This window comes from Astatotilapia calliptera, chromosome 12, assembly GCF_964374335.1.
Source record: "Astatotilapia calliptera chromosome 12, fAstCal68.1, whole genome shotgun sequence".
NCBI lineage: Eukaryota > Metazoa > Chordata > Actinopteri > Cichliformes > Cichlidae > Astatotilapia > Astatotilapia calliptera.
The window spans coordinates 35,800,108-35,817,413 of NC_137433.1; the positions used below are offsets into that span (position 1 = coordinate 35,800,108).

At 41.1% G+C, this 17,306-nt stretch overlaps 1 protein-coding gene across 1 annotated transcript in view; it reads right to left on the reverse strand.

Annotated features, from left to right (window-relative positions):
• The window catches only part of fras1 (Fraser extracellular matrix complex subunit 1), a 310,089-nt gene that overhangs the window by 96,821 nt on the left and 195,962 nt on the right, over positions 1–17,306 (reverse strand). The window contains exons 27-28 of the mRNA XM_026186630.2: positions 14,971–15,055; positions 4,819–5,142 (exon numbers count right to left, since the gene is read on the reverse strand). Of these exons, the coding sequence (XP_026042415.2) occupies positions 4,819–5,142; positions 14,971–15,055 (409 nt within the window). The remainder of the gene's footprint in view (positions 1–4,818; positions 5,143–14,970; positions 15,056–17,306) is intronic.

Sequence of the window (17,306 nt, forward strand, 5' to 3'; positions counted from 1 at the left end):
TATGGGTCATTTATTAAGTGCTTCAACAAACAAACAAACACATAAATTCCCCTGAAAATGGTCATGTGCAAGGACTGGACTGCAAATTGGTTCAGAAAGCCTGGAGCTTTATTGCTCAAGAGAACGTTAAAGGAAAGTATGGCTCATTGGACACAAACACTAATATAAAGGATGGATTTTGCAAAAAAAATGTTATCCAAAGTGTTAGCATAACCACTCCTTGATAACCAACCTGGGCAACGTCACCAGCAAAATACTGTAAATAAAGAAAAAGCAAAACAATTTCTACATAATGAGAAATAGAAATTCTGAAAATTTCTGCTTTTAAGTTCATCAACTTGGAAAATGAAGTCCGTAACTTTTAAGGCTCAGAATTTAGTTATAACATATAAAACTTCCTCGTACAACTGTACAAGACATGATAAATAAGGCCTTTCTTTCTTTAAAAATGACTGTGGTATCTGGTACTCTTCTCACATTCCTCTACTGTCTTTACTATGGTAATGTACTCATGTAGATCAAACAGAGAGGAAGTGGGGACAACAATGCAGCCGAGACTCGTCCAAAAGCTGTTGACATAAATCACAGACATTCGTTCAGCTTTCGGTCACACTCTCCTGCTCTTCCTCATGCATGACAGAATGCAGCATCAGGACATTTTACAGTAAATGGAGACTGGTATGTGTGAGTGTGTTGGATGATATTGATTTACAGAAGAGGAGAAAGCAGAGGAGTTGAGCCTGAAGCGTACCATCTGTACAAAGCCAGACAAACAGAGCTGCCCACCTAAAATCAAACTGTGGTGACTGTGTGAGCTGGAAAAAGTCTTCTATGCTACACAAAATGACGTGGGATGTTTGTCTTGTTGTTTAAATTATTTTGTTAAAGATATGACACATAGTGTGCACTTTCTAAAAATCTTATTTTTTAGAGCCCGACTATTTCGACACAGGAAGGTGAAGTTATCAAGTAACAACAACAAACTCGGCTAGTCTCCAGATCTGAAAGGTATGGAAGCTCGTTTCCGCTCACTTGTTACACGAACTCAGTAAACACTTTTCTCAAGAGATTATGAGCTCAGTCACTGGTTGCATATCTTAGTTATTACAACATAGTGTTCATTTTGTAAATGATGGCCCCTGTTTTCCCCTCTGTGGTAAAGAAAACATGTCCTTGGCCCAAACAATCTTCAGAAGCCAAAGGTTAGACGTGTTTGGACCTCAGAAAGTTTATAATACACAACTTCAAGCTTCAATAAAATGTAAACAGTTGGGTTATAAAAACATTTAACACTCTGACCAGTTGATATAAAGGAGAAATCAGCCATAGTGAGCTTTTTTTTGTACCATGCTGTAAAAGATGTTTATTTCTGCTGTAAAACCAGGCATCACTTTCCAAAATAATATCCTCACTCTCAAGTTTAAGACTGCGTACAATAAATGGAGTGCAGACACATGCAGAGATGCACACATTAATATCGCTGACTTTCATCTGTCTAGATGTCTCAGGCATTGGAAGCTTGTCCCCCTTGCGTGCCTGTGCTAATGCTTAGTAATTCAGATGCCAAACCTGTCTCAGGCGAGACACTCCGCTCCCCTTTCGGTCACAATGGTCAGGGCTTTTTGCAAGATAATTGCATCCTTGTCATAAAAAACCCCTCACCAGGAGCGATGAAAGAGCAGGACTCACGGCTGAGATTTTAGAGGCCTGACCTGCTCTTTCTGTAACGGTGGTTAAACATGTGGGGGTCAGACTGCGCCTGCAGGTAACGGCTTTTTAGAGCACACTGTGTGGACAGGTCGAGTGAAATCAGGGTGATAAATGCTAAATTTTGGGTAGCTTAAAATGGTTCAAATAGAGGGAAGGGACGTTAACTCTTTGGATGTAATCCCTCTCAATGGGGAACTTAAGAGAAGGTCTCCTTTTTCTCACAAAAGCAGGGTAGCAGGTCGATGGGGTGGGCACGGAGTGGAATTTTCCTCAGCTTAAGTTGGGAAAAAACATGCCAGTAATTAAAATAATTTAAGCTGCATGATCATCCTTCAAGTGTGGCGATTCCATAATTTTTTGTGCCTCTGTTGTTGTTTACTTTGTGTTCCCTATGTTACTGTTTTCTTCAGTATCTTCGTGTATGACTCTTTTGGACTTTTACTCAGTCTTCTTTCTGAAGTCTCAGAATTACAGCGATGAAATGACCTTTAAAGACCTCGTCCTCCTTGTTTGCAAGCTCCAGTAAATGATTCTACAAATTACCTCTGAGTCTTGTAAAGTATTCCTCGTGCACTGAGGAAATCAAATCTGCACAGCACCACTCTGAGCTCTACGATGAGTCAAATTATCTGTTGTAGGACTCCTTTGTCACGGTTTGGAGTTTCTGTTTAAATACTTCCTGTTTTATTTTGAAATCTCGTTCATACGCCTCAGTAAATTCTACTTCCAGCATTGTTTTGTTTCCTGTGTTTTGTACAGTCAGTATGATTGGTAGACACACCTCTCCATGTGTTTGTCTTGTCTTCTGTGTGTTTCGAAGTGATCTCTTTGTGCCTCTCTTTGACTTTTTGGGCTTTGCTTCCTTTGCTTTGGGTGTCTGTGCTGGTTTTCTATATATGCACGACCCCTGTCCAGGTTAAAGACCACATGCTAGATTTTTACTTTGCATCCTGTACCTCACATTCAGGTCCTCTCATCCTTGCTGTTCCTTGGACTCAGTAATTTTGGCTTTGAGGTCATTTTCAAGCTGCAAGATGAAACTGGAAGCAATGAGAAGTCTCACTGTTGGTATTGCAATGAAAATACCCCCCCTCCCCCAAAAAAAATTCACAGTGCTACATGTTGTTATAGTTTTGATTAAACATCTTTCTCTAACGAGGTTTTTAAATTCTAAACTGCTGAATTAGAGACAGAAATCATTCTTTGAGCTTACACGTAAGGCTTGATGTGACTTCAATCTTAAACCGATTAATAGGCATTTTTCTTTGGATTTTACGCTTCCGAACATAAAAGCTTCTCCTGCTGCCAGAGGACAAGTGAGAGTACGTTTCCACTAAGAGAAACTGAACTGTAAAATGGGTGGAAATGCAAATGAAATTCTGTTTACACTGCTGATATCTCAACTCCCATAGCAATTTTGATTTTATAAAGCAAATTTTGGAATAGATTTATCCGTGTAATTCTCCACTGATATGGCTTCTACGCCACGAATATTAACTATAAAAGAATCATTTGAGTGTGGGTGCTGTAGATAATGTCTTTTTTTCCACAGCTGCTGAAGCGTATTTGCATTTAAATTCAATTTTATTGCACATTACAAACATTTCTGTGTGTGTGAAGTCTCACTTTTAGTCCATTCTGTGTGATTTTGGGGGGATTTGACTCATTTCCTGAGATAATACGAGAGGATTAAAAAGAAAAAAAAAAATCAATTGCTCTGGTTTCTCTCGAAGCTACAGTTGGTGGTGAGGTGCTGATACTTCGAGGTGCAGCACACTGATGTGACTCAGCTGTGTACCGTCCAGGAAAGAACTTCATCCAGTAATAACAGATGATCAATGCTGCAGTTTTTACTCTGCAGAGACGTTTGAAGTGAGCCACTGAGCAGCAGGACAGCTTTAGATTAAAACCAGAGAGCCTTTAAAACATCTCTCTTTGAATCTAAAAGTATGTCAGTGGTGCTTTTTAATTATTACTTCCTGTTTAAATTTTGAAAGCAACCATGTCGTGCATCAAGTCGTGTGCTAAAGTTGGACGTAGAGATTACAGCACCTCCCAGCAGCTCAGAGTGCTGTAACGTTTAAGAAACACACAGATTGTATAAAATCAGCAAATATGACTTAAAGTTAAAGAAATTTAGGGGGGGAAATAAATTAACACACAATAATATATAATAAAACATGTTTTAACTGCCATTAGCTGCACTCGAGGAAGAGCAAACATTGGATGGAAGTCAGTAATGTGGATATCTGGTGGAAAAGCAGCGCTTTGAGCAGCTGCTTAAAAGATTTAACATGCAAGAAAAAATGCTTCAGTCTTATAGTGTGCAGCTGTCACTGTCTACTATGGTATGTAATTACTATTGCACTATATTGCTGCTGCTGGCACCTTGTGGTGATAGAGTCACACTTTAAACGGAAAAGTGTGTCATCAGTTACATTGTTTGCACTGATAAATAACCTCCTGCGAGCTACAATCACCAACAAAACACTGTTATTTTCTACATCATAATAAATATCATTATTGAAAATTTCCAGGGGTCCAGGTGGTGGGACAGCATCCTACGTTGAGACCTGTATTATCCCAGTCACGTCCTCCAAATCTTCAGAGGCCACACGTCTTAATGCTTGACTTCAGGTATTTTAAAGTCTTGTTGTCACAGGTGTGTAAAATCAGGCACCTAGCCATGGAGCCGGCCTTTACAAGCATTTGTGAAAAAATGTGTCGTTTTCTAAAGAGCTCAGTGAAGTTAAGCGTGGTATTGTAATAGCTAAACTTTTTAAATTTTATTTCATAAATTACAGCAAAAAAAAAACCAAAACAAACAAGAACACAGCAGAGCATACTTTAGGGTGTGACCAGCATGCAGTGCTCGCTGGTTTCTCAGCCAAGCTCCTGATGTCTGTTTTTAATAGGGGGTCACAAAGAGGCTTCATCCCATGGGTGCTGTCATGCTGGCTATGTGCACGCCTTTATCTTTCTATATACAAACTAATGAATTATGCTGAACTATGCAGACTAATCTTATTAATTTAATATTTTTAAATCTATATATAAATGTCAAACATCAGGCATGAAGCATTAATCCTTCCCCTCGTTCCACCCTACCTTGTGGTGTATTTGGACTCTGAGCAGAATATTCTTGTAGCTGTGGCCGTCGTTGACCTGCAGCACCGCCCCGTCCTCTGCCCCCTCCGAGCCGTCGTGGATGTACTGAATCTGTTCCCGTGACAGCTCCTCCAGCTTGAATCGGCTGAGAGCGCGGTCGCTGTGGAGACGGGTCAGCCGGCCATAGCGGGGTGGCTCAAGCACCATGACCAGAACATCGGCTGCGTTGTCAGGGTCGTCGACCTGCAGGACCGACTTGGTGATGGTTGCCAGGCTGCCACGGCCCTCCACGATAAGAGGAGAGAAGGTCACGACTCTCGGGGGCTGGGAAGGATTTTAAAAAACAGGAGGAACAGCTTTGAATATAACCTGACAGCTGTGAAGGACAGAGGTAGATTTGATTTAGGAAACATACAGCTTAGATACATTTTAACACTTCTAAAGGCTGATAGCAGAGGGGGATACAGCAGTTTACCCCAAACACACTCAAATCATCACATGATGTATTTTCTCCCAGAGAACTGGGACACGGGGGCTGTGCTGACGCCAAGGGAAATGAAGAAATGAAGGTAAGGCGGAGATGAAGCTGGGCGCCTCATTAAGCTGCACTCAGCCATACCTGGAGCCTCACCACAGATGGCAAAATGCTTCATCTTGCTAATAAAGCCATTTTAGGAGCACCAGCAGGACTGGGAGGCCTCGCGTTGTAAACAAGAGCATAACTTTATCCATATTCTTCTTTACACTTTTAAAATGAACCGTTCTTCTTAAAAAAATAAAATCTATCTAGACTAGATGTCAAACCTCCACCTCAAAATAAAGCATATGTAAAAAAAACAACCTGCCATTGTTCTTCCTCTTTAGATGTAAGAAGTAAGGACAACTGGAGAGTGTTCACCTGATCCAACGGGGATATACACTCTTTACCACATGCACTTAAATGCTTTTCCAAACTACAGAAAGTATTACTTAAGTTTAGTGAGAAATCTACTCATAAACAGATGGTGAACAGCCTGAGATCACCCTCGGTGGACTAGCTCAGGTTCCACACGTACAACCCTGGTCTCGATATTTTTGACTGTAGAGATCTCTTCCTTCTCTTGGCTATGAGGAAATACACAACACTAGCTTTGTGCAGCTCAAAGCACTTAAAAATAGATCTGAACTGCACTCAGCAGGAATCCCAGCAGGAATCATGACTGGTTACTCAAAAACCCCACAAACCTTGTTTGGAGAGTAGGAACTATTTTCTTTCTGCTTAACCACACCCGACCCCATAACTAAGCATCACAAGTAAGAAAAGGGCTCTTTCTTGTTAATACACGATAATTTTCTTTTATTTGTTTTCTGTGGATGAATCAATAGAACAGACTTCTGGTGTGATTGAGGGTTAGTTCCCTCTTTCTTCCATAGGAATGTTTGGGTCCAATGTGAAATCCGATCATCTTTTGCATCTCACTTAAGATGTTTAATCACAACTTGGTCCTGCAGGAAGTTTCTTCCTGTTAAAAGGGTGTTTTTCCTTTCCACTGTCTCCAAGTGCTTGCTCATAGGGTGCCGTCTAACTGTTGAGGTTTTCTCTGTATTACTGTAGGATGTAGAGCTGACTGTTGTTGTGAAACGTAATAAAAATGAAACTGAACTCCTCACATTTCTGTTTCCATAGGGGAAAATAAACCTAAACCTGTACTTAAAAAAGGAATCACAGATGCATGTTTTAATTTCCTGTGTTTAAGTATGTGACAAGGAAAACAACACAGCCAGGATGGTAAAATCTGGAAGCAAAACGGCTTGGCTAAAGTTCATTTTAATGCAATTTCTCCACAAAACATTTGTTAGCAGAGCAGCTTGGCAGGGACGAGGTACAGGTAGAGATGCATAGGCTGTCCCTGCGGAGATGCCAGTCTGCTGTGGCCTTAAATCAAACCGTTGTCAGGTACCGAGCTCTGAGCCGCTCATCCTGACACAGGGCTTGTGTCCAATTCGTAGTGTTTGCCGGTGGTTGGCCGAGCTCCAGCTTTTTGGCATTACAGCAGCAACTTGAGCAAAGGGCAATGCATGAAACAAGCTGGCGCCAGAGAGAAGGATGACTTGTGGGAAAGTCATGCCCACACACTCCCTCTGTGTGTCTTTAAACCAAAGTGACCCCTGGTTGAAATTTCTAGACAGAGAACTGAAACAAAGCACAAAAACACAGGAGGCGCACGCAGTTATCTGCAGCCCCCTGCAAGGGGGCCATGTGCTGACAAATTTTTAGACGTCAGAGGAGTTATCTCCAAGAGACAGACAACTTATTCCTCAGGCGCACACCTTAATCCTGTGTCGTCATTTCTGCAATTCTCACAGGGGAAACAAAAGGTTTTGTGCTGGTGGGGGCTGAAATTGTGTATGTGTGTGTTATTATTTTTTAATCATGCTAAGACATGCTAACGCATGAAAGGCAACCGGTAAAATCTCCTCCCTGAGGCAAACGAAAGCAAACATAGGCGCGCTGAGGTGGGAGGGCTAACCTTTCATCCTGCCCTTACAGGTGAAGTGAGGTTCATTTTTGGCAGAGCTGTCATCACCCACGAGGCCCTTGGGGCTCTGCTGTACTTCAAGAAGATGGGAGAGGCTTTTTGTGTGGTTGTTTTTGAGTTTATTTCTCGTTTGTTCTTAATTTGTTTTGTTTTTCCTGCTGGATGGTGTTCATGGGGAACAAAGTGGAAGAATTTCCAAAGCCAATTTCCACCCTGTGTCTGCCTTATCTGCAGCTTTTCTTTAGTGCTTTTGATGTGTCAAACCATCACAGCACAGACCACTGAACTGCAGTCTACCTGGACGTATGATTAAAAAATGACCGTTTCACAGATTGCCTATAGTTTTGGCTCGGTTATATTTGGTCTTTTTACTGAATTTCAACAGAAAATAAAGGCAGACGGCTTATTGGTATTGACTGACAGCTAAGCGCGCTGCACAGCAGATACTGGACTCTTAGAAAGTTTTTTCAAAAGAAGCAGCCACTCCTGTCAGAGGGGGGGAGGGAGGCTATCTGCAGCTCAGATCTTTCATTCCTGAGGCTATTACATTCAGAGGCCCTGCTGGCTGGCGATCTGATAGGGATTTCAATTAAAAATGTATTTTATTTTGCTTTTAGCTACACAGAGAAGGCTGCATAAGCAGAAATCGTCTTGTTCTCCCTGCTGTATAGTCGAGTCAGTGTGCGGCGTAGTTTGGTTTTTCCAGCTCTGTATGGGACAAAATAAAAATTATGCATGAATAATAGGTGCAAGCCTCTGGGCTGCAAAAATAAAACAAATGCTTAAATTCCAAAAGCTGCAGCTCCTCTAATGACCACTGGAGGCAGAGCTCACAGTTTGGGGTGTTAACATGAAATAAAAATTAAATGCAGCCAGTTTCCTCCTGCATGACATTTTTCACACAGCTCACCTGTTTAAATGTTATAAATGTGTAAAGTAAGCACGGTCAGGAGCAGGAAGGGTTTCTGGCTGAGCTTCTGCTAATCTGAGTCACTAAACTGGATCTATGGACCATGTTTGTGCTGTTGGTGCTTTTTGGAGCAACCTCTATCTGGTAACTGTCATGGCTTGCTGTGCATTAAATTTTACACGCTGTCCTGGAAGTCTGTGCTCCAGTTTTGACGCGTGAAATTCTCATATATTATGTCTATGCTGTACATTATGTGCGTCTGTGTGGTTTGTTCATACAATTTACGACAACAAAGCATTTGTTAAACTTGCTAACAAAGCATGCTAATGTTTGCACAATTATTTAGACGCTTGTGTTTGAATATGCTAACTTCTGTCCGATAAACACACAACCTGGTGATGCCCCTGAATGTGACTTCACAAATCGACAGGTGGAATCACACTAAAAGATCGCACCCATGGTCTGCTCTCAGTGTTGGTCTCTAGTCTCAAGTTCTTTCAGCATTTGATGCAGAACAGCCAGAAGATGTTGCAGTATCTTTCCCCCAGCCTTTTACACTCACAATAATCCCTGACCCCCCAATTGATTCTTCTGTTTATCAACAATCCATGATACTAACACAACGCTATCAGCGAGAGAGCCCTGAACACAGATCACCTCTGGATCCTCCGTGCTCAAGCTGAGTGTCTGCAGACCTCAACCGACCAACTACAGCTTGATTTTTACTAATGAAGAAGATGAACGGGCCTGTAGGATTGCACATTTCTACCTGTACTCATTCCTACACTAGAATCTGTTTATTTTTGACTGTAACATCTAAACATGTTAGTAAAAGAAAGGTCTTCAGTATATATTCTTTACTGGCATTGATATTTATCCAGATATGTTGGAGGATAAAAGTTCAGAGTTGTATTGTTAATTACACGGGCGATGTTGCAAAGCCATGCAAACGTAATGCAATAAATATTGTAACAGTAGCCTAACACTGCTTATCATTAATTAGAAAAACACACATTTTATGGCTGTAGTTTGTTCACTCAATGCAATTTGACCACTGCACTCTTTTGTCTAAATGTGGTGAGCACACAAACCAATGAATGATGAAGTCACAGTTGTTATGTCCATCTTTTAAATATAGTTTCTCGTGTGTGCATACTAACGCTCTCTCTGTGTAAAATATATTATGATTGTGATGATGAAGATAAAATGGAGAATGCATTCAGTATGCTCGCAATCAAAAAACCGTCCTGCACATCTCACCGTTTCTGCCACTGAAAGATTTCTTTCAAAGCTTGAAATGTTCTGAAACCACACTGACAGGATCTACTTTCTTTCAAAGAAAACTGTAGTGCACACAACAAAAACACTGAAAGTTACATCAGTGTATGTGAGTCGCTTTGATGTGGACTGAAAGGAGCAATCACCATGTTCCCTTCTGTCTCTCTGAAGAAGTTCAAATACTAAAAAATAGCGTATTGAGGTAATGTTCTTTCTTAGAAATGTATGTGAATTACTCCCAGAACAAAAATAGCAGGTAGCCGTCTGCACATCAGAAATATTGGAGACTGTGTGGGAGCATGAAAGCTGACCACGCACATACTTGCAGAAACTGTGCAAAGATAAGTCTTTCTTGGAAAATGAAAACTCAAATGCATCTCCATTAACAGCCTCTGTCCACTAATGCTTTTTCAGAGAGGGAGGTCAGTAGTCATCAGGAAAACATACACAAAAATGTTCTCCTTTGTAAGCATAAAGTCTATTTTTCATCATCTTTTTAAAACAGTAAATGCCACAAACACTGTTGTGTGTAGAGCAGGGCGATACGAACAAAAATATTTATCACGATATACATTTGAAAATTTGCAATAACGATATAACTGACGATATAATTGACACGAGACAAAACACTTTACGACTCCACAACTTTATTAGTGCAAAAAAAAAAAAAACCCATCAATGTATTTTCACTTAAACAAGCAGCTGTTTTTTATATCCATTAAGTTATATAAAAAATTAACAGTGCAAATGCAAATTCTTTGCTGACAGTTTAACCAAAAGACATTTCCAGTGGAAACTGGCCGACATATCCTCAGCATAACCATGTATAATATCCACAAAACTTAAAAACAGGTCATACACACACAATACCGTAATATTATGTTGAAGCACAGTACGTATCACTCCGCGAGGCTCCTGCCTACGATAGCCATAATGCTCCGACAATCCATCAAGCGGTGCGGCTTCGTAGCTTAGCAAAGTCGTACTGAAACATCTGACAGATTTCCGAGGGCCGTGTACATAAAATCGTTTCGAGGCCAGTAAACACAACCAGAGTTCATACATCAGGCACACGGGATTATAAGGGGCTCTGTCGACTTTCAGAAAAATCAAAGGATTGATTTTAAGTGTGCCGTATTTTCCAAAAAACACAGTAATAACGACGGCCCGCTAGCATGCGCTACCAAAAATAGTGCTTTGTTGTGTATCTGACAGACGAAAGCTAAACCAGTTCCACACCAGTGAAGCTGCAGCATTTTTACAAACCAGTTCTGGTTCATCCGTTTCATTCAACGATCCACTTTCGCTCTTCTCATTGCTTTTTCCGCCATGTGCTTATGAAAACAAAGGCACTGCGCATGCGCGTTTTACCCATATTCTATCGCCATATTTCATTTTCCTATCGTTGCCCAACATTATACCGGTATTACCGTGAACGATATGATATGACCCAGCCCTAGTTGGGTGTAGGGCATTACTGTGCTATATTCTTTAATCACATTACAGTTACTAATCAAATAATCATTTTCATTTATTGCACAAAATAACAAGAATGCGATGGTTACAAACTGCATCCAGGCCAGAAACAGCCGTTCACTGCTGCTAACGTTGTGACATGGACTGTTTTCAAGCATCTGTGCAGACGGCAGAGTAACATAAAGCAACACAAGGAACACGGAGCGACGTTATTTAAAAATGAGCGCATGCTGAACCCGGCCCAGCAGCCAGAGCCCGATCTTCAGCAGCTAAGAGTGATGAGCAGTCAGGCTTGTACCGCTGTAGCCTCCAATTATACCCCATCCTGCTTCTATAGAAGAATCAATCATTGTTTTCTAGACCCTTTAACAACATCTTGTAGTAGCAATATTGGCAAATAGAGCTTGTAGTAAACAGGGGGAATAAGGGAGGTATTAAGGAACTTCCTCTCGGCTCATTGGTTTGAAGAAAAGGCATCACGGTGCAACAATCCTTTTAATCTTTGCTTGAAACACCATAAAAAGGGTTTTATCCATAAGTGACTTGTTATTTTCAGTTACATTAATATAATATTGCTTTAACTTGTTCATTTTATTTGGGATTGAGTACTGTATTTCTAATGATGTTTATTATTTGTTGAAAGTACTGTTAAAGCTGCTTCTCTAAGCTGTCAGTATAGACTTCTGACTCGTGCAATAATATGTTTTTTCAAATTGTTGTATTATTGCTTTCTTTTGCATCGCTACATCCTAAAGGTGACTGTGGAGGCCACCTAAGTGCAGTGAACCCATTCTCAAGTTGAAGAAACCCACTTGAGATCATTTGAGCTTAATGACATTATCCTGCTGGAAGCAGCCATCAAAAGATGTGGTCATAAAGGGATGGAGATGGTCAGAAACAATACTCAGGTGGGCTGTGGTATTTAAATGTTTAAATGATGGTCAGGTGGCATTAAGGGGCCCAAAGTTTCTCAGTAAAATATCCCTCACACATTACACAACCAACACCAGCTTAAACTGGTGATCCATCACAGGATGAATCCATGCTTTCATGTTGTTTGCAAGAAATTCTGATGCTACCATCTGAATGTCAAGACTCATCAGATCAGGTGTTGTTTTTCCAGTCTTCTGTTGTCTAATTCTGGTCAGCCTGTGTGAACTATAGCCTCAGTTTCCTGTTCTGAGCTAACACCAGTGGCACCCAGTCTGGTACTCTGGATACCTTAATCTCATCTGACCTCTGAAGCCTAAATAAAACACAGGTGGGACAGACAATAACAAAGGAGAGAAGACAAAGACAGGAAGTAAAAACATAGTAAAAGGTGAAGCAACTATGGCAACAAGACAGGACTTGGAAACTTGAAAGATGAAGACAAGATAGCAGATGGCAACATAAGAAATATCCGAAAGAGTAACCAAACATTTCAAATAAACACCAGATAAGAACCCAGGCCATGTCACACTTTAAATCGCTTTCTTCAGGGTGGTAAATATGTAACATAATGGATGACTTTTTAATAACAGTAATAACTTTTATATTGACTCCAAACACTTGTCACAAATTTTATACCAAAGAACAGGATATCTGGCCTCATCCTACACCTGCTTATAGTCAGATAATAAGTTAACCAGAACTAATTTGCACTGCTGAAGAAAGCAACATAATTATATATCGTTATCATAAAATGATAATCATCTGCTGCAGACATTAATTAATTTTGCACTGGTAGAAAACTAGTGGAGTGCCAGTCAAAACACAGACACACACAAATTCCTGCTAATGTTGTATGAGAAAGCAGATAAGATTGCGTAATTGCGAAGTCAACCAAAACAGACTCAAATGCAGCACCACCACTCAATCACCGTCTGCAAGCGGCCCCCTGAGCTCAGTGTCTGCAACATTCATTTGCCTGGGGGCAGATTTAATAGAGCGGTCACGCTGTGCTGGATAAACACCAAACAAGGACACACTAAAAAACGTTTAAAATCCTCATTTAAGGTTTTAGGAGACTGTCAGACACAAGAAAAATGTCCTCAAGTGCACGAGTAATTCTTTTATCATTAATATTTATAATAAAAACAAAAAGGGATTTTGTTTGGAAGACTGTAGCATACACGGACCTTTGTGAGACATTTTAACTTCTTTTAACTATTTCTCCATAAACAGCGAGTGCAGTAATGCAGGTACCACACTGACCCATCAACTGTTCTCAGAGAGGGCATGTTAATCCCTTGTTTCTCATTATCTTCTAAAGCTGTGCCAAAATCAGAGGTCAGCTTGACATCAATAGAGGCGTGCTCTCAGGCTGACATTGGCCGATCACCGGGGCTTTACTCCGCAGAGAGAGAGCCTCAAAAATAGTGAGAAATGCAGATCAGCTGGGATGATGCAGCAAAATGAGAGACAGGCTCACTCTAAAATATGAGCTGACAGATCAGATTAAATGTGGCTGTCTGCTGTTTGACTGGTCGTGGAGTGAGAGGCTGCAAATCTCACATTTCTTAGCAGTATATGCAATAAACATGTAATATAAATAATATTATTAAAGCTTAAACAGGCATCAGAAAATCTACAATAACATTTCAACAGGTGAGTTTCTTGAATGTTTCAGATACATCTGCAGCTCCTCTGCTGAACTGACTGCTTGTAGTGCTCAAAGATGCTTTTATACAATGAACCCATTCAGACAAGCGCTTTTTCTACACTTGACTGATTTCTATCTAACGTTCACACACTGATGGAAGCAACCGAGAAACCTGCTCTACCTCCTGAGCTACAGATCCAACCGCCTAAAAAATGACCTGCAACCACCAACGTTTTCCTGGATGCAGGGAGGCCGTTGTCCTACTTTCACTCTAATACGACTGAGCCTTAAACTAACTACATGTACCTAACTGTAGGATGGCGGTATCCAGTTGACTCGTCCTGTATGACATTAACAAAAGTTAGTATAGTTTTTATGTGCCAAAACTAGAGATGTGATGTAATAAGGAGACCCACTGAGATTTTGGACCACACCTTTCTTTAGAAATATGTTTTTCCTCCAGATAAATGATCGTCTGTCACTCAGGAGGTAGAGATTTCTTGCTACTAACTTCAGTCCTTTGTCAAGATACTGATTGCTAAATTGTGAGGTCTGCGGCGTGGCTGAGGGGGAGGCGGACGTACCTGAGCAGCATCCGCAATCTCGCCTCGCTGGCTTAAAAAGAATGAACTAGGTCGTGTTGTTGTTGGTGATGTGTGTGGGCTGTAGTTGAAAAGCTGGATGCAGCGGATGCTCATGTTATTAACGTAACTGCCGCAAATTTCTTTGTAAAAGTGATTCCGATGTTAAACGTTAGTTCCCCGTGACTTTTCTGCCAGGTAACTTGCGCCCCACCTGTCAGAAACTCTAATCCATGCAGCTAAATCAAATGATTTAGGTTCATGAATGTGGCTTAGAAAAGGTGCTTTGGGTGGTCTGTTGAAGTATATATGCATCACTGCAAACAATACCCCACACTCAGGTGCCCACAGATTGGACGACACTAATCTTTGAATCCTGCTATAATTTTAATCCAAACAACAAACCTGTAGAGTTTCATGAATGCACCTTGCACAGCTGCTATCGCTAATGCCATCATATTGACAAAATCTCTCCAAACTCACTGCTCAGTCAAAGTCAGGCCTCACATTTCCACAGTCCTCAAACTGGAGTCTTTTCTCTCTGCGGTAAACTTTCTCAACAAGGACTAAAGATGACAGATAGAACAAACAAACCTCTACATTTCACACTGAACTAAATTTAGAAACAAATGTGCCCCATGTAACGTCACTACATTGGTCTGCAACGTGGAAACAGCAACCTTTATTAGATATCTGGATTTGTAGCCTGAAGAACAGATTTATGATACAGCTTTTTTTAATGGCACTTTCAAGTCAGTTCATTTCTCAGTAAATAAAGGAGAGTTGAAGGAAATGTCTTCTTACCTGCATGGACACGGCTCGGACTTGAATTGTTTTCGGTTGGGAAAACAGCTGGGGATCAGCAACACGCAAGGTGAACTCACCGCTCCTGCAGGAAGACGAAGAAAGGGGAACTCTTAAATGAAGACAAATCTTGGAGTAGGGAGACTAAATTTCACCATCCCTTATTTCTGAAATTGCTTTAAAAACTGCATTAAAAATGTGACAGGCACAGCATGCTACCCTCAGTCCCGTGAGGGTAGCATGCTGTGTTGTCATTAGACCTGATCACCTGTGAGTTATCTGTGGGAGTGGAGGTGAGCTATCACAAACACACAAAAGCCCACCTGCTCACACACTCATCATCATCAATGTGCCCCCCCTACACTGCTGCCTTACCATATTCCAAGCCAAGGCTTATTACCCACAACTCCCCAGGGCTGCAGCTGGGAGACATCCAGAGAGTCTGAAGATCAAATAACCGAGCGGGTTGTTTGTTTTAGTGACAGAAAGGAAAAAGCCAAGTGCTTAGGTGCTTTTTGGACTGCAGTAGCATCTTTGAAAGTTGCTGACAAAAGTCTGCTGAAGGTTGTTTTCCTAATAGTTTTAACCGTCATGGTCCTCTGGTCCATGTGTTTCTAGTTTCTCCTGCCTCACTGGCACCACGTTTGATGCCAGTCTTCACATGCTCACCCATCTCGTTTTGGTTTTACTTCCTGCTTTTGGTCTGGACGTCTCTTCCTGCAGAGATGCTGAGATGTTCTCAAGCTAGTTGAGAGAAATAATCCCTGACTTACTGCCAGTAAAAACACACCAAACTGCAGCTCTAAAGTGAAACAGCCACAGAAACAGCCCAGATACACGTAAAGTATGGAGTTATATTAAAGTAACAGAATATATTTCTGAAAAATAGTCGCTGAAGTTGTGAATCTCATTTTCTGTGCAGAGTGTTGCTGTTGCTGGTACATGTCTTCACTTCATTATAGATGAGAGAAAGATTTTTTTTTTAAATGCAGCCTTGAGACAAGTGGAAAGGCTTCTGATCAGTAGTAAAGTCTACCACTCAAAGAAATAAAATTCATTTTTTGTCAGCGTCTTGACCCATGGCATGTTTTTCAAAGGCACTCGTGAATGAAAATCACTCATTTTGAAAGCTCAAAAGAGTTTGTCTGTAACAGCAATCAACATTTAATCTTTTTATTCATCATTCGTCCATTTTTTCCCACCATCATCTGAACGCAGCACATGTTTTTGGGTTTTTTTCCTGATGGACACATCTCCTCTTACGGGAATTAAAACCTGTTACCATGTGCTTGCTGTTCTGGGTCTACAGCCGTCATCCTCTGCTTGACATAATTTGAAAAATATGGCAGATTTAATCTCATTTGGAGTTTTACATTTTTCTGTCTCCATTAATCTAATGGCTTAAACCTGTACAGAGGATCACATTTTGCTAATTCACTGGCATGCTGCCATTTTAGGCCTAACCAGCTGAGTCAGGATTGACCAATATGACTGCTCTGTCCATTCAGACTGAGTGAGTGGACATCTGTCCCAAACACAGCGACAGAGGGGAGGCTGCAGAGAACAATGGGCAACATTTCTCACCCATTAACATAAGACTGCCTTTTGATTTTCAGCTGCTTTGTTTTCCTTTTAGGATGTCAGGGGTCAGCGCTCTTTAATGTCTGCTTTCTGCTGTCTACACGTATCTGCAGCCTCTGTGATTCCCGGCACGGAGTGCACTCAGACTGGGGTCAAACAGAAAGAAATGCAGATTATGCAAATATGACCACATTAACCCAAACATGTAAATGTAATGCATCTCACATCCATGTTCAGGTTAATAGAAATGAACTTTGGAGTCAAGAAGCAGCATAAATCAAACAGGAAACTTTGACAAGGAGTGAAAAATTAAATGTCAGGATAGTCATTAATGAGAAGGAAGGAGATGATGAGCTTAAAGGGATAGTTTTATCCACAGTTTGGGATAAGCTAACAGTTATAGTGATCAGGTCAGAAAGGTCTGAGGAGTCTAAGGAGACATGCACAGACCTCCCAGACACCACCTCCAGTAAGTCCTAGATTTACCCAAGATGCATTCTGGTCATCAAAGGAAGCTCATGTCTGCTGCGTATCCACAATCTGATTCTTTTGGTCACACCCACAGTTCACAGCCACAGGTGAAATGTAGATTGGCCAGTAGACAGACAACCTCACCTTTACATCCAGCTCTCTTCACCACAACAGACCAGTACAGAATCTGCATTTCCCACTGCACTCAACCCTTGAATAAGACCCTGAGGTACTCAAAGTTCTCCACCTAGGCCAGCAAGTGGAGGAGTGTCCACCCAGCTGAG